Below are 18,693 nucleotides of genomic sequence, written 5' to 3' on the forward strand. Positions count from 1 at the left end.
TTAACTTTCTCTTTCTAATATTTCATTGTTAGTGTAAAGAAATACAACAGATTTCTGTATATTAATCTTGTATTCTGCTACCTTGCTGAATTCATTGATGAGTTCTAATAATTTCTGTGTGAAGTCTTTAGGGTTTTCTATGTAGAGTATCATGTCACCTACATCTAATGACAATTTTACCTCCTCCCTTCCAGTTTGGATACCTTTTATTTCTTTTTCTTGTCTGACTGCTGTGGCTAAGACTTCCCAATACTATGTTGAATAAAAGTGGTGAGAGTGAGCATACTTGTTCCAGAATTTAGTGGGAAGGCTTTCAGCTTCTGGGTGTGGGTTTGTCATAAATGGGTTTATTATGTTGAGATATGTCCCCTTCTATACCCACTTTGGTGAGAATTTTTTATCATGAATGGATATTGAATTTTATCAGATGCTTTTTCTACATCTATTTAGATGATCATGTGGTTTTTGTCTTTTATTTTGTTGATGTGGTGTTATCACATTGATTGATTTGCATATGTTGAACCATCCTTGCATCCCTGGAATGAATCCAACTTGATCATGGTGTATGATCCTTTTTACGTTTTGTTGGATTTGGTTTGCTAATGAGTATTCTCTTCTTTTTCCTCAGATTTATCATGCCAGCAATGTACATAAACAAAATCCCTTTGAGATCGTCAGTAAAAGGTTCCTGAGACCCAAAAGTTTGAAAATCACTGTTACAGATCCACAAGAAAGGCTCCAATTTAAAAATGAGCCAAAGATAGGCATATCATTTTTAAAAATCCACACAAATACACAATTAACATGGCAAAAAGTGAAGTTCCCTAATAAAGAAATGCAAATAAAATATACTATTCTGCTTATTAAATTGACAATTATAAACAGTACTATAAATAGCCTTTGAAGGGCAGTTTGGCAGAAGGTATCAAAACCCAATAAAAATAAAACTAAGTTAAAGGTTAAAAAAAAATTTCCTTCTGACCATTTTTGGGAGTATGGCCTATAGAAATTATTAAGAATGTGTCTGAAGATTTAGCTTCAATATTTTTGTGTGTGTGTGTGTGTGTGGTATGCGGGCCTCTCAGTGTTATGGTCTCTCCCGTTGCGGAGCACAGGCTCTGGACGTGCAGGCTTAGCGGCCATGGCTCACGGGCCTAGCCGCTCTGCGGCATGTGGGATCTTCCTGGACCGGGGCACGAACCTGTGTCCCCTGCATCGGCAGGTGGACTCTCAACCACTGCGCCACTAGGGGAGCCCCAATATTTTTATCATGGTTTTTTTTTTCAATAATCTGAAAGTTCAAAAATAACCTAAAATCCAAATGATAGAAAAAACTTCCAATGGAAGAAAATCATGGATAATGCATTTTTTCCCTCTAATTCCTCTAATTCAGTCTAAGGTAATAGAACCCTTAGAGTGCTTTGATGGCCACCTATTGCTTAATTTTATGGAACTGTCATTAATCTGACCCTGACTCCCTTTCCCCTAGGTGGTTTGTCCAGTGAATACCAAATAATAACCAATTAGCATAGAGCACATTGAGTAATCGGTAGGTTTGTTCTTTCACCAAAAACATTTATAGCTTTTAGCTTTTAAAAATAGTTGCAGAGCACGGCAAGATAGAGAAGGGGAAGATTGGCCTAGATAATACAGAGGATAGCAGATGAACAGGATTGATTTCATTTTGGGCACTTTGCCCAGGACACTTTTAATAGAACATATAGTTAGTCTGGGGATTCTGAATCTGTGGTTATGTCAGGCTTACACATTTATTCTTTAAAAGGAAAAATTGCAAGTAATTAGATTCTAGGTACATTGGTATGACTTAAATTTTTTAAACTGTTTCTGTAATACAGCCATTGATAATTTGCTTTTTGTGGGCTGGATTCCTTAATATTAAAACTAACTCAGTCATGAATAGAAAAATATTTTGAACTTCCTTCATCTAAAACACAATGTATTCCTCATTTCTTTCAAAGTTTAAGTCAAGTTTTAAAAAGATGTCTAAACTAGGAGTTAGAGGGTTATTTTTATGTGAAGAATTCTTAATCTTACTATTTTTAAGGACTTTGTATATTCAGGAATCAATCAAGTCTTTAAGAAAAAAAAAACCTAAATTTTAGAAATGTTCTCCTTCCTATTTTGCTACCTTACAATTTATAATTGCTGACCTTAGATTTAGCCTTTAAAATTAGGAGGTAAAATACCATATGATAATAGAGCTTGCATTGGGATAGTGGCTTTGAGTGAATTTTTTCCTTTTTTCTGTTTTCTAATATTTCAGTAATACATTCATTACTTTTATTATTTATAAAATTATTTATAACCCCCCCAATTATCCTTGTAAAGAATTGGGCATTTAAAAGGCTAAGATTTTCAAAGAATTTTCTCATATTAGGTAATATGGAGGCTTACTTTTGTTTTGAAGTGATGCGTTTAAGTATAATAAGCCAGATTCTTACTACGAACATTTTTAAAATAATGTAGTTAATAAAAGGTTGGAGCAGAAAAAATTATTTTATGTAGTAAAAATTCTTAGTACTAATGGTACATAAGAGAAAATGATTTTTTTATGTGTTATGTTCTGTTTCAGAAATACCAGAAAATTTTCACATTTGCTTCTCATATTAAGCAATACTTTTAATGAGCCAGTGTCTTGGGACCTTTACACCTGCTGTTTCCTCTACTTGGAATGCTCTTCCTTGCTTCTTCCTCCTTCCTCTAATGTATTCCTGCTACTTCAGTCTTGGCTTAAATTATTTTTGAGAAACTTGTCAAAACCCACCTCCCTAAAATCCGACCCCACATTTCCTACCTTCATCACAACCCAGTTTAAACTCCTGTTAGTTATTCTCAGGGCCCCTTCACTGCTTCATAATGTTCACCGTGGTTGTGAACATCAGTTCAATGTTTATTTCCCCCACTATTCCTTAAGCCTGATGAGGGCAGGACGTGCGAGCATCTTGTTTAGCATTGTATTCTCTGCGTCTGGCACAGTGCCTAGTACATAATAGTTAATAAATAGTACTTGTCAAATGAATTCCTTTAAATATTCACTTCACTTGCTTTTCCAGACTCTTCTTGGTATTATTTAATAATGGGGTCTTTCCATTAGAGTAGTTATAACTTTAATATCATTAGTAAGTAAATAGCTGAATTAAGCAACTATGAGTTCCCACTAATTTGGAATATTTTTAGCTTTTTAACATTTGGGATGAGCTTCAGATGCTTCTTAGGGTATATGGTCACAGTACCTTTCTTAAATGATAAATAGTAGCTACAAGTGTTGACTATTCTGGTTGGCTATTTTAACCCCAGTAGATCCAGTGCCACCAAAATAGTACAGTACATAAGAGATATCATGATAAGACCACAACCAGAAATGGTCTTCTACTTTTTTCTTCTTCATTTTTAATATTTCTTTAGTTATTTACTTTGGCTGCGCCAGATCTTAGTTGCGGCATGCAGACTTCTTAGTTGCAGCATGCATGCGGGATCTAGTTCCCTGACCAGAGATTGAACCCCAGCCCCCTGCATTGGGAGCATGGAGTGTTACCCACCGAACCACCAGGGAAGTCCCTTCTTCTTTTTAACCTTTTTACTTTTATAGTGTTGAAGTTTCTGTTTTCCTAATCCTTATTTGTAAAGCCCCAAATAAATAGCTTTTGTATAATGATTTACAGTGTTCAATGGGTCCAAAAAATAAAAACATACACAAAGTATTTTAACTGAACAGTTAGTCTTTCCAACTTTTCTAATAAAACTAAGTTATTATTATGTACTTGTGACCCACATGTAGGATGGTAGAAAAGAAAATTTTTCTAATGCACTGAGGTTATATATATTTAGCAACTACTTTTCTACTTATTAAACTACATGTTATGTTCTTTTACAGTTGAAACGATATGTCAGTAAACTTCGAAGCAAGAGTACAGTTTTCAAAAAGAAGCATCAGATAATAGCTGAATTTAAAGCTGAATTTGGTCTCTTGCAGAGGACAGAAGAACTTCTTAAGCAACGTCATGAAAATATTCAACATCAACTGGTAATACAGTGTTATCTTGGGGTTCTAAAAGTACAAATGCCAGGAGGTTTATAGGTTATAGCTTTTTACTGAGGTCATTGTTTTTATTAGAAAAACCATAAAATTATTCATTTTCTCTGATTAATTACAGAGATGACATAAAAGCTGATTTTTTGTATTTTACTGTAGCAGTAGGCACTAACTTTTTTATGTGTTCTGACTTTGGGGTAATTAATAGAAGTTGAATTCTATTAAGTAGGTTTTTCTTTTGGTTAGCTAGTTAATATGACCAAAATGATCATACCAAGAGATTGACTATAAAATAATTTATTTATCGTGGCCTGCTGGGCAGAAATCTAAGCAGCCACTTCCAAGGAGTTTGGAAAGAAGTATCCAGGGAGGGTTCTATATGGAAGTTTGCCTGCAGGCTTGTTCCTTATATATTTGTGCCTTGGTTGTCAGAAAAACGTTAAACCCAGAGAAATCCCTCTAGCAGCAAAGCTGTTCTCATCGTGGGTACCAGTTCCTCTGAGTTTTCTTGATTTGGCTTTTTTTTTTCTTTTACCCGTGGGGAAATGATTTCATCAGGATGTTGGCTTACCAGCTAGCAATAATCTGGTAGAGGTGAATGAAATTTCAACCAGTTGTAATTAGCTGGCGATATGAACTTTTCTGTCTCATGCTGTTGAATATTGTTTGCTTCTAGGGAATTTAAGATTGAAAATTTACAGTGCATCAAACATAGATTCTAACAGCACTAAACATAGATTGTAACAGAACTTTTAAAATTGATATGTAGTAACGGCATTATTGCTCACTTTAAAATATTTTCTCATTTTCATTGTGATTTCTTTGACCTATGGTTATTGCTTAAAACCAAACATTTAGGGATTTTCTAGTTACCTTTCTGTTACTGATTTCTAGCTTATTTCCGCTGTAACCAGGGAACTTACTCTGTGATTTCAGTCCTTTGAAATTTTTGAATGTTGCATTATGGCCCAGCATGTGGTCTGTTTTGATCATTGTTCCATGTGCAGTTGAGAAGAATATATATTCTGCAGTTGTGGGGGATGGTGTTCCATAAAAGTCAATTCAGTCCAGTATGTTAACCATGATACTCAAATCTTCCATGTTTCTTTTTTTTTTTTTAACATCTTTATTGGAGTATAATTGCTTTACAATGGTATGTTAGTTTCTGCTTTATAACAGAGTGAATCAGCTATACATATACATATATCCCCATATCTCCTCCCTCTTGCGTCTCCCTCCCACCCTCCCTATCCCACCCCTCTAGGTGCTCAGAAAGCACGGAGCTAATCTCCCTGTGCTATGCGGCTGCTTCCCACTAGCTATCGATTTTACATTTGGTAGTGTATATATGTCCATGCCACTCTCTCACTTCGTCCCAGCTTACCCTTCCCTCTCCCCGTGTCCTCAAGTCCATTCTCTACATCTGCGTCTTTATTCCTGTCCTGCTGCTAGGTTCTTCAGGACCTTTTTTTTTTTTTAATGATTCCATATATATGTGTTAGCATACGATATTTGTTTGTCTCTTTCTGACTTACTTCACTCTGTATGACAGACTCTAGGTCCATCCACCTCACTACAAATAACTCAATTTCGTTTCTCTTTATGGCTGAGTAATATTCCATTATATATATGTGCCACATCTTCTTTATCCATTAATCTGTCAGTGGATACTTAGGTTGCTTCCATGTCCTGGCTATTGTAAATAAAGCTGCAGTGGACATTCTGGTACATGACTCTTTTTGAATTATAGTTTTCTCAGGGTATATGCCCAGTAGTGGGATTGCTGGGTCATATGGTAATTCTATTTTTAGTTTTTTAAGCAACCTCCATACTGTTCTCCATAGTGGCTGTATCAATTTACATTCCCACCACCAGTGCAAGAGGGCTCCCTTTTCTCCACACCCTCTCCAGTATTTATTGTTTGTAGATTTTTTGATGATGGCCATTCTGACTGTTGTGAGGTGATACCTCATTGTAGGTTTGATTTGCATTTCTCTAATGATTAGTGATGTTGAGCATTCTTTCACATGTTTGTTGGCTATCTGTATATCTTCTTTGGAGAAATGTCTATTTAGGTCTTCTGCCCATTTTTGGATTGGGTTGTTTGTCTTTTTGATACTGAGCTGCATGAGCTGCTTGTAAATTTTGGAGATTAATCCTTTGTCAGTTGCTTCATTTGCAAATATTTTCTCCCTTTCTGAGGGTTGTCTTTTCGTCTTGTTTATGGTTTCCTTTGCTGTGCAAAAGCTTTTAAGTTTCATTAGGTCCCATTTGTTTATTTTTGTTTTTATTTCCATTTCTCTAGGAGGTGGGTCAAAAAGGATCTTGCTGTGATTTATGTCATAGAGTGTTCTGCCTATGTTTTCCTCTAAGAGTTTTATAGTGTCTGGCCTTATATTTTGGTCTTTAATCCATTTTGAGTTTATTTTTGTGTATGGTGTTAGGGAGTGTTCTAATTTCATTCTTTTACATGTAGCTGTCCAGTTCTCCCAGCACCACTTATTGAAGAGGCTGTCTTTTCTCCGTTGTATATTCTTGCCTCCTTTATCAAAAATAAGGTGACCATATGTGTGTGGGTTTATCTCTGGGCTTTCTATCCTGTTCTATTGATCTATATTTCTGTTTTTGTGCCAGTACCATACTGTCTTGATTACTGTAGCTTTGTAGTATAGTCTGAAGTCAGGGAGCCTGATTCCTCCAGCTCTGTTTTTCTTTCTCAAGATTGCTTTGGCTATTCAGGGTCTTTTTGTTTCCATACAAATTGTGAAATTTTTTTGTTCTAGTTCTGTGAAAAATGCCATTGGTAGTTTGATAGGGATTGCATTGAATCTGTAGATTGCTTTGGGTAGTATAGTCATTTTCACAATGTTGATTATTCCAATCCAAGAACATGGTATTTCTCTCCATCTGTTTGTATCATCTTTAATTTCTTTCATCAGTGTCTTATAGTTTTCTGCATACAGGTCTTTTGTCTCCCTAGGTAGGTTTATTCCTAGGTATTTTATTCTTTTTGCTGCAGTGGTAAATGGGAGTGTTTCCTTAATTTCTCTTTCAGATTTTTCATCATTAGTGTATAGGAATGCAAGAGATTTCTGTGCATTAATTTTGTATCCTGCGAATTTACCAAATTCATTGAATAGCTCTAGTAGTTTTCTGTTAGCATCTTTAGGATTATCTATTTATAGTATCATGTCATCTGCAAACAGTGACAGCTTTACTTCTTCTTTTCCAATTTGGATTCCTTTTATTTATTTTTCTTCTCTGATTGCTGTGGCTAAAACTTGCAAAACTATGTTGAATAATAGTGGTGAGAGTGGGCAACCTTGTCTTGTTCCTGATCTTAGTGGAAATGGTTTCAGTTTTTCACCATTGAGAACAATGTTGGCTGTGGGTTTGTCATATATGGCCTTTATTATGTTGAGTTTAGTTCCTTCTATGCCTACTTTCTGGAGGGTTTTTATCATAAATGGGTGTTGAATTTTTTGAAAGCTTTTTCTGCATCTCTTGAGATTATCATATGGTTTTTATCCTTCAGTTTGTTAATATGGTGTATCACATTGATTGATTTGAGTATATTAAAGAGTCCTTGCATTCCTGGGATAAACCCCACTCGATCATGGTGTATGATCCTTTTAATGTGCTGTTGGATTCTGTTTGCTAGTATTTTGCTGAGGATTTTTGCATCTATGTTCATCAGTGATACTGGCCTGTAGTTTTCTTTCTTTGTGACATCTTTGTCTAGTTTTGGTATCAGGGTGATGGTGGCCTCATAGAATGAGTTTGGGAGTGTTCCTCTCTCTGCTATATTTTGGAAGAGTTTGAGAAGGATAGGTGTTAGCTCTTCTCTAAATGTCTGATAGAATTCTCCTGTGAAGCCATCTGGTCCTGGGCTTTTGTTTGTTGGAAGATTTTTAATCACAGTCTAAGTTTTAGTGCTTGTGATTGGTCTGTTTATATTTTCTATTTCTTCCTGGTTCAATCTTGGAAGGTTGTGCTTTTCTAAGAATTTGTCCATTTCCTCCAGGTTGTCCATTTTATTGGCATATAGTTGCTTGTAGTAATCTCTCATGATCCTTTGTATTTCTGCAGTGTCAATTGTTACTTCTCCTTTTTCATTTCTAATTCTATTGATTTCAGTGTTCTCCCTTTTTTTCTTGATGAGTCTGGTTAATGGTTTATCAATTTTGTTTATCTTCTCCAAGGACCAGCTTTTAGTTTTATTGATCTTTCCTATTGTTTCCTTCATTTCTTTTCCATTTATTTCTGATCTGATCTTTATGATTTCTTTCCTTCTGCTAACTTTGGGGTTTTTTTTGTTCTTCTTTCTCTGTTTGCTTTAGGTGTAAGGTTAGGTTGTTTATTTGAGATGTTTCTTGTTTCTTGAGGTAGGATTGTATTGCTATAAACTTCCCTCTTCAAACTGCTTTTGCTGCATCCCATAGGTTTTGGGTTGTTGTGTTTTTATTGTCATGTATTTCTAGGTATTTTTTGATTTCCTCTTTGATTTCTTCAGTGATCTCTTGGTTATTAAGCAGTGTATTGTTTAGCCTCCATGTATTCATGTTTCTATTTATATTTTCATCTGCTTATTCCATCAGTTATTGAAAAAGATGTTTTAAAGTATCTATGATCGGGCTTCCCTGGTGGCGCAGTGGTTGAGTGTCCGCCTGCTGATGCAGGGGACACGGGTTCGTGCCCCAGTCCGGGAAGATGCCACATGCCACGGAGCGGCTAGGCCCGTGAGCCATGGCCGCTGAGGCTGCTCGTCCGGAGCCTGTGCTCCACAACAGGAGAGGCCACAACAGTGAGAGGCCCACGTACTGCAAAAAAAAAAAAAAAAAAAGCTATGATCTTTATCCTTTTAGTTCCATCAGTTTTTGCTTTGCATCTTTTCTTAAGCTGGGTTCCTTAGAAGCAGAGCCTGAGAGGGGACTACTTGGTGCAAGTGATTTACTGAAGGGGGGAGTACCTTCAGAAGAAAGGGAATGAGGGAAACTGATGGAGCAGCAGAAAAAAGCCAAGCAAGGATGTATCCCCAACTAAAAACAGCTTCCTTTTGATCCCATGAGGAACTTTGGAGCACACATTGCACCGTGGAGTTGACTCCACCTTGAGGCAAGGGGGCTGGCCTTTTATCCTCCCATATCAGTCAGTCATTGGCTATGGCACGGTATAACCTTCTAGATGAGGCAGCCCCCATTGGGTTAAGGGCATGTTCTGGAGACGGGGGCGTCTGTGAGCCATTAGCAGTCAACGCTCATTGCAACGTGCAGGTGAGGTTTGAGCCGAGCACCAACACCATCCACTCTAAGCCTCCCCTTGACCTACTGAGATCTACTTGTTTCTCACATTGAAGTCAGTCCATCCTGGTACAGTGTATACAGGATTACAGTTGGTCAAAAGTTCTAGTAAAACAGGAGGGTTAGGAGGACAAATGAAAACTCTCTTTGCTTCATTTGGTCCCAAGGACATAATTGATACTCAATATCTCCTTCCTCTGCCATCCATCCTAGATTCCCCACACCTTTGGCTAGCACCTCCAGTGGTCTATCAGGGGTCCCCAACTCCTGGGCCATGGACTGGTACTGCTCTGCAGCCTGTTAGGAACTGGGCCTCACAGCAGGAGGTCAATGGTGGGCGAGCCAGCGAAGCTTCATCTGCCGCTCCCCGTCGCTGGCATTACCACCTGAACCATCCCCCCGACCCCCACCCTCCGCCGTCTGTGGAAAAGTTGTCTTCCACAAACCTGGTCCCTGGTGCCAAAAAGGTTGGGGCTGCTGGATGACTCAATTGGTGGGATGACTCAGTCCCTCATCCTTAAGAGGTATGAGATTCTAGTACAATGCCCTTATCAGGCTGTGGTTGCTAAACTTACCCATTTACTGTTAAAACTGGGCATGAGAGTACCAAGATAGGCCCTAATGGATCACCTGAATGCCAAACTTATTCCTATCTGTCCCTCATTATATAGCAGCATCTGTATATCCTTAACATGTTCTGCCAATAAATCGCTCTTTTCTTTGCCTGCTGGTCTGTGGGCATGAGGAGCCCAAGTGACAAGATGGTAAGCAGAGCATTAAGTTTAAAGGGCTTCTCAATGTGCCTTCTGGTGGAAGCATGTGCCTTATGGAAACCAGAACATTTATACCCACAGAGCCTAAAGTTGTCAAGAAGGGAAGCATAATTCCCTGTGGATGAGTGGGAATTCTGGTGAGTGATAACACTCATACTTTCATCTCATGGTTCCAAGACCCATGTAATTTTGGGTCTTTGGATCTATTTGGAACACAACACCATGTAATGGGCATTGGTTTAAGATATAAACTCCATCATGAAGAACAGAACTTATCTTCACAGGCCATGAATTCCAAGCTGGCACCTTAGCTGTACGTTCATAGGGCCCTTCCACTATTCAGTCAGCCCATTAGCTTTCTGGACGGTGTGTGGTACAGTGACTGAATCCTGTGGTCATGTTCCCATCGCCATACCTACTTTGCCATAAAGTAGGTCCCTTGGTCTCAGGTGATACTATGTGGGATTCCACATCAGTAGACCAGACATTCTGAGCCTTTGGATAGTGGTGCTGCCTAAAGCACTGTGGGCAAGAAAAACAAACCCTTACCCAGAATATGGGTCAGTCTCATTCAGGATGAAGTGTTGTTCTTTTCAAGGTAGAAAGAATCTGGTGTTATCAAATTGCCACTAAGTAGATGATCAGTTTCCTCAAGGGATGATTCCATACCCAGAACTCAGGATTGGTCTCTGTTGCTGCCAGCTCAGACACTTGGCAGTAGCATTAGCTAGATGAGCATTAGTGAGAGAGCCCATGTTATTTGGTCCATACTTAGCCTCCATCTCTGCCAACATAGCCATTCTGTTCATGAGCCCATTGTCCACACCCTGGGTGGCCAATGACAGAGGCTGGCTGACATCTACTGTCAGCCTTTTTGGCCTTTTTGGAAAGACCAAATCATCCTTTCCACTCGGCTGCTGAGTGCCTCTTCTGCTGTGGACATTGTCCAGTGGCCATATACATGTGATGAAGAGATCTTCACACTTAGTGTTAACTCTTATAGCTCGATCCAAATGCTTCTTCCTGAGACCTCCTTGTCCCCAGTCATTCAGTCTTGCTATCTTGCTTCCTCCAGGCCCCTGACCCAACAAGCTAAGCCATTTGCCACTGCCCAGAAGATAAAAGATAATCTGGGGTTCTAAGGTTCTCAAGTGAGCCTATCCAGTTATCCCCATTTCAGACTCAGCACTCTTTCCCTTCCCTCTCAGAGCCCTGACTTTGACATAGGATATGTTCAGCCTTCTCTGAAGTTTGGCCAGTCTCACAATTTAAGTCCTGTCCGTGGTTTTCAGCTCTCTCTGCCCCATAGCCACAGGAAATGAGGGTTTCTTTAAAGCTCCTAAGGAGGTTCTCTGACTTATTACTTTGCTTTAAATTACTGATTAATGGATTTGAGCCTGTCATTTGAGCTTAGCAACAGCCACCCCAATTTCATAGTCCTTATAGTTACTATTTCTTCATGCTTCTCGAACACCAGCAACAGTGTACCAGCTAGTATGTTCCTGTGATAGTTCAGGTCCTCCAAGAAGCATATGCCCAGATTGGATTAGATGTACAAGAGATTTATCGGAGGAAGCCTTTGTGAAGGGTAAAGGGAATTGAGCAGCAGGCGGCAGGGAAAGCCTTTAGGCTCTAAATGCCTTTAGGCTCTTCTGTGAAGGAAGAAGAAGGAAGGAGGATTGGAGAGGAAGAGCCTTAGGCTGTAAGCACAGTTTTAAGGAAGTTTTGGTTGGGATGATGGGGAGTTCCTGAGCCAGTCACCAATTAGAGGATTTCCCAGTCAGGCAGGAATGGGTCAGCCTCTGGCTGGGAACAGCCTGGGGGAAGCATGGCCTTGGTGTGAACGTGGATGGTGGATCCAGAGGGGCAGCAGTTATGGCTGTCAGTCAGCTTTGTTCCTCTCAGCAAACTCTCTTGAAGGAGAGTCAAGCCTTCCATTGTCATGCCCACCATAATCCCTTCCACCTATATTCTGCCCTAGTTCACCAGTCTTAGCAATTGTACTGCTATAACATGCCTAGGACTAACGATACTCTGCTTGCCCCCGGTGATAGGGCTCTCAGTTCCATTCACCCTGTGAGTGATCCTACCTTAGAAGCCCATCCTTGTAGTTTGGTCAGGTTCTCTAGAAGCAGAACCGGAAACAAGAATTCTTATTCCTCCTCATATGATAAATTCAGTGAGTGCTCTTAGGAAAAAAGATGAAGCAAGAGGAAAAAGTGGATTCAGCTGGAGTCCAATTTCATTCTGATTGCATAAGGAGCTCTGGAGCATAAATTGCATCACAAAGTTGGTCTCATCTTTAGGCAGGAGGGCTACCCATTTGGACCCCTGTGTCAGTCAGTAATTTGCTATGGACTCTCTTAATACCACCCAAGAAGTGGTGTGATACACTTCCTGGTAAACCAGGGGTACACTTTGAAGAAGGGACAGCTGTAAACCATCAAAATACCGATTCTCACAACAGCTGGGGGATGGTACACTGACACAGTAAGCAGAGCAGGGCAGAGCGCCCACAGCATCCGCTGCAAATATCCTGAGATTAGTCCAGACAGATTCATTTTAGTTATCTTCCTATTGGCAGTGTTAGACATAGTTCACAACTCCCTCTTCCTGTAAAATGTTTCTTTACTTGTCTTCTAGCACACTGCACTCTCCTTGTTTTTCCCTTACTAACACTCCTGTTCCTACTCCATGGCGGATTTCTTCTCATTTCTCCAAAGCCTAGATGTTTGAGTTCCCCAGGCTTAGGCCTTGGATCTCTTCTCTACCCTCACTCCCTTGGTGATCTTATTCTCTTATGGCTTTAAAGATATTGTCTATGCAGACAACTCACAAATTTGTATCTCCAGCCTAGATTGCTTCTCCAATTCCAGTCTTGTATATGCAACGTCTTGAACTCTCTTGGATTTCTACTAGAGATTTCAGATTTTTTTTTTTGTTTGTTTGTTTGTTTTTTGCGGTACGCGGGCCTCTCATTGTTGTGGCCTCTCCCGTTGCGGAGCACAGGCTCCAGACGCGCACGCTCAGCGGCCATGGCTCACGGGCCCAGCCGCTCCGCGGCATGTGGGATCTTCCCGGTCCGGGGCACGAACCCGTGTCCCCTGCATCGGCAGGCGGACTCTCAACCACTGCGCCACCAGGGAAGCCCGAGACTTCAGATTTTTAACGCGTCCAAAACCAAACTTCTGATCTTTACTACTCCCTCACCTGTTCCTCCCAAGTCCTCCTCATCTCAACAAACGGGCACTCCATCCTCTCAGTTCTTCAGGCTGAAAACCTTGGCGTCATTCTTTACCCCCCACTTTCCCTCACACCCTACATCTAACCTGTCATAATATCTTGTTGGATCTATCTTCAAAATATATACAGAACCACTTCTCATCACCTCTGCTGCCCCCACCTGATTCATGCTACCATCATCTCTAACTTGAATTATTGGAATCGTCTTCTAACTGGCTCCTCTGCCCCTACCCTTGCCCCTCTATAGTTTGATCTCAGCACAGATGTTAAACTTTTTGTTTAAAAATTCCTTTACTCTGAGGACTTCCGTGGTGGTCCAGTAGTTAAGACTCCACGCTTCCAATGCAGAGAGCACAGGTTCGATCCCTGGTTGGGGAACTAAGATCCCACATGCCGTACAGTGCGGCCAAAAAAAAAAAATTCCTTTACTCTGAATCTTCCAACAAGCCTCCCATTTCATTTAAAATAAGTCCAAGCTCTTTCACTAGCCTAAAACATAAGATAACGATATAATTTATCATCAAAACTAGGACACTTTTGAGAATGAAAAAGACAATAGATGTAAGCTGAGACTATTGCAGCAAACCAGCTGAGTCCTGTATGATCCCTCCCCAACCTCCACCTCATTCTCACTCCATTTTGAGCTCCTCCCATCTAGCTATTTCTTGAAAAAGTCAGGTATGCTCCTACCTCATGTCTTTTGCACTTGCTGATCTCCTGCATATCTCTTTGGCTTGCTCCCTCTCTTCCTTTAGGACTTTACTAGGTGTCATCTTCTCAGGAAGACCTTCTCTAACCACCCTGTTATTTAAGATTCCAACCCCACTCTTACCTCACACTATATGTATTTTACTTGTTTACCTATTGCCCGTTTACTCTCACTAGAAGTTAGCTCTGTTTTGTTCACTGCAGCATATCTGGTGTCTAGTTCAGCATATCTAGAACTGTACTTGGCACATTAAGGTATATAATAAATATTGGATGAGTGAGCAAATATGTACAGTTGATCACTTGAGAATTCATTCATTCACCAAATATTTAGTGAGTGCATCCTATGTTTTAGATTCTGTGCCAACTGCATAGCATTATTCTAAAGTCTAAAATTATAATTACTTCCTATGCACCTGAAGATACCATAGTAAAACTTAGTATAAGTTTATAACATATAAAGGAACGTAATTATTGTTGAAGTCAATAAAGATTGTTCTTTAGGATTTAAACTACTTTATTTTATTTACGACTTTATTGTTACCTATTAAATCTATATACTTCTTATGTTTCTATATACTTCTTATGGAATCATCAAGGTTTTGACACCCATTTTGTGGACCCCATTTTTTTTTTTTTTTTTTTTTTTGCAGTACGCGGGCCTCTCACTGCCGCGGCCACTCCCACTGCAGAGCACAGGCTCCGGACGCGCAGGCCCAGCGGCCATGGCTCACGGGCCCAGCCGCTCCGCGGCATGTGGGATCCTCCCAGACCGGGGCACGAACCCGTATCCCCTGCATCGGCAGGCGGACTCTCAACCACTGCGCCACCAGGGAAGCCCTGGACCCCATTTTTTACACCTATTTTATTCTTTACTTTTAGCAAACTATTGAGGAGAAAAAGGGTATATCTGGATATAGTTACACCCAAGAAGAGCTAGAAAGAGTATCCGCCCTGAAGAGTGAAGTTGATGAAGTGAAAGGACGAACACTGGATGACATGTCTGAAATGGTGATTACACAGGCTTTGTTTGTTTATTTGTTTTATTGTCTACCTCTGAGGCAGATATTTTTGTGTTCTGTTTTCAGTGAAACATTCAAATTTTCATTTCTGTGCATTGTTTTCTTTACATTCTTTCATCTGTCTTTATCACTCTCTTTTGAATTTTCCATTCTAATGAGGTGTAAAGAGGTTGTTCAATTTTGTGGTTTTTGAAATGTGTAAAAGTTACATAGCATTGGGAATTACCTGGCAGTCTAGTGGTTAGGACTCTGTGCTTCCATTGCAGGAGGCACGGGGTCGGTCCCTGGTCAGGGAACTAAGATCCCGCATGCTGCACAGCTCAGCCAAAAAAAAAAAAGTTACATGGTATTAAAGAAATATTTAAGATAAAAAAACAAGTTTTCCCAAATCATGCTACTTAAATTAATACAATTATTTCATTTTTGTGTATGTCCTTAGTATCTTTCTGTATTCAGGACTGCTGTTCAGCCAGAATGCACGGATACAGCTTCACAGGCATTAAAATGTTGAAATCTTTCACTACTTATTGGTGAATAGCTGCTGCCCCAAACTCTCAGAGTACCCACCTCCACCTGTCTTGTCCACATTCATCCCAGAACCCTCTGGATTTCACCCCATTCTAACTCCTATAAAGATGAACATTTAGTACAGCAGAGGCCTCCAAGACCCTGTTCATCTCTGTGGCTGGTGTCCATTCTGATTGGTCATTACTTATGCCTTTTGGGTTATTAAGTATTTTGAATATCACTTCGTCTATGTTTATGTGTATTTTATATAACCTACATAATTATATACTTTTTACATAATACAAAGCTGTATAAAGGCAACTTTGTAATTTATTTTAGTTATTCAGTGCTAGATTGTAAATATTTTCCCGTAATGGTTTGCAGTGTTAATAATTGACATTTTGAACAGTTAAATGATATTCCTTCTTATTGAGGAATCAATACTTACTAAATGACTTTCCCACTGTTTGACATTGAAGTAATTTATAGTTTTTTTCACTCATATATAACACTTCAATAAATATCTTTATGGTATTTTTGTTCTTTTGAATTCTTTTCTTAGATGTCATATATTTTGTTTAAATGACAGGTAAAAAGACTAAATTCTCTGGTATCTGAAAAGAAATCAGCTCTAGCTCCAGTTATAAAAGAACTACGACAATTGCGTCAGAAATGTCAAGTAAGTGAATTTAATTTTGTGATACTTTTTTTTTTAACATCTTTATTGGAGTATAATTGCTTTACAATGGTGTGTTCATTTCTACTTTATAACAAAGTGAATCAGCTATACATATACATATACCCCCATACCTCCTCCCTCTTGCATCTCCGTCCCACCCTCCCGTCCCACCCCACTAAGTGGTAATTTTGTGACACTTTTTTTTTTTTTTTTTTTTGGCGGTACGCGGGCCTCTCACTGTTGTGGCCTCTCCCGTTGTGGAGCACAGGCTCCGGACGTGCAGGCTCAGCGGCCATGGTTCACGGGCCCAGCCGCTCCGCAGCATGTGGGATCCTCCCAGACCAGGGCACGAACCTGTGTCCCCTGCATCAGCAGGCGGACTCTCAACCACTGTGCCACCAGGGAAGCCCTTGTGATACTTTTAATACTCTCTCTTGTTCAGATGTATTAGTTAGAATCCCAAATATTTTACTTGGGTAATTTCTGGAAATAAATTATTATTTTTTATATGATTCTGCAAAAGAGAATAATAATGTGACCTACAACAGTTTTTGTTTATTTTATGCTGTTTGTTTTGTCATAAATTTTTGGTGGGGGCAGGGGAGAGAAGGAGAGGAAGGAGTTTAAGCTAAAATCACAAGTACAGCCAAATGAGATTTTTGCTTTAAATCATACTCATGTCATAGTTATGAAGTCACATTCTTCTGTGGCCAGGTAAAAGTTCAGAGTCTGCCAACGAGTGGTGACAAGTTAATGTTAGATTAATGAACTTGCTTTGCTGGGGAGCAGGGTCGGGGGCAAACCATGATGGCTTATGATTAAGTGATGAAATACAGTTACTTGGAAGCTAATTCCAGGCACTGCTTTAAAGATAAACTGTGAGAAGGTAAATGCCCCCCACAAATCCAGATCAGGTGGCCTTCGCCGTTTGTCCTTAACAATTGTTATTTTATCATTCTCCACGTAGTAATTTTAGGTTTGAATGTGAGCTGTACTGCATGTGCCTAAGGATGGAACTATAAAACTCGTCATGAATGCCATCCATCAGAGTCAGGGAAGCAGAGTGAGAAATCACATGGACTTTGAAATCAGATGGATATTGTTTCCTTTTTTATAGAAAATGCCGTGGAGTCTGAGACAGGTTGAGTGACTTATCCAAAGAGAGAAGTAGGAGGTGAGAGAGTTGGGGCTTGACTCTAGCATCTCTAGCATCTTATTTTAAATCTCCTGCTTATTTCATTATACACTCCTGCTGCCACGAAAGAAATGGAAGAGACAAGTCCCTGTTCTCTGGGGTTCATACTGCCATAGGTGAGATGGAACAAACACATGAGGAAATTAGGAAAAACAAAAGATAACCCAACCTAAGAACAATATAGAAAAAATATAATCAGAATCATATACTTAACTGATAAGGAAAAGGGAAGGAAATGAAGGAAGTAAGGAAATGAAATGATTGTCAGGAAAGGAAGATTTCAGAAAGGAGATTTTTGAGCAAGGTTTTCAGATTGAGGACATCAAGGACTGTTTTCATGGGTACTTTCTAAAGAATTGATTTTCTTAATGCTTTTCTTGAGTCAGCAACTTGCAGACAAAAGGGAACACTTATATGTATTTCTGGTGATGGTAAAATTTCTCCCTAATAGTAAAAATAAAATATATAATAAAATAAAATATAGTAAAATAAATCTGTTTGTAAATACAGACATACTTCACTTTATTACATTTTTTACAAATTAAAGGTTTGTAGCAACCCTGTGTCAAGTAAGTCTATCAGTGCCATTTTTCCAACAACATTTGCTTACTTCATGTCTCTGTGTCACATTTTGGTAACTCTTGCAATATTTCAAACTTTTTCATTATATATATTTGTTATGGTAATCTGTGCTCAGTGATCTTTGATGTTACTATTGCAAAATGATTGACTTGCTGAAGACTCAGATGGTGGTTAGCATTTTTTAGCAATAAAGTATTTTAAAATATATACATTTTTAGACATAATGCTATTACACACTTAATAGATTACAGTGTAGTGTAAACATAAGTTTTATATGTACTGGGAAACCAAAAAATTCATGTGATTCGCTTTATTGCAATATTCACTTTTTTGCAGTGGTCTGGGGCAGAACCCACAATATCTCTAAGGTATGCCTGTAGTTCTTTTATTAAGTCCATTTACATTTTAAATGAGGAGTTTTATTGAAAGGATATTTAGAACATTAAAGGAAATATGCTGTTTTGGAAATCCAAGGATCAGAACTATAGTCTCTCTGGAGCAGGCAGAGGTACTATACTTCTCTACCCTAGCATTTTGGCTCAGGGAAGCTTCAGGAACCTTAGTGGGAGCTTATGGATAATGATGATGAATGTGATAGTAATAGCATTTATCAAGTGCTTTCTGTGTGCC

General features: G+C 39.2%; 1 protein-coding gene across 1 annotated transcript in view; it reads left to right on the forward strand.

Moving 5' to 3' along the window:
• Positions 1–18,693, forward strand: part of IFT81 (intraflagellar transport 81) — a gene marked incomplete at both ends in the record, with an annotated part of 83,702 nt that overhangs the window by 43,992 nt on the left and 21,017 nt on the right. Inside the window, 3 exons of the mRNA XM_079717522.1 lie at positions 3,896–4,045; positions 14,961–15,089; positions 16,197–16,286. Coding sequence (XP_079573648.1) covers positions 3,896–4,045; positions 14,961–15,089; positions 16,197–16,286 — 369 coding nt within the window. The remainder of the gene's footprint in view (positions 1–3,895; positions 4,046–14,960; positions 15,090–16,196; positions 16,287–18,693) is intronic.

The sequence above is a fragment of the Hyperoodon ampullatus genome (genome assembly GCF_949752795.1).
Source record: "Hyperoodon ampullatus genome assembly, chromosome: 13".
Taxonomy (NCBI): Eukaryota; Metazoa; Chordata; class Mammalia; order Artiodactyla; family Ziphiidae; genus Hyperoodon; species Hyperoodon ampullatus.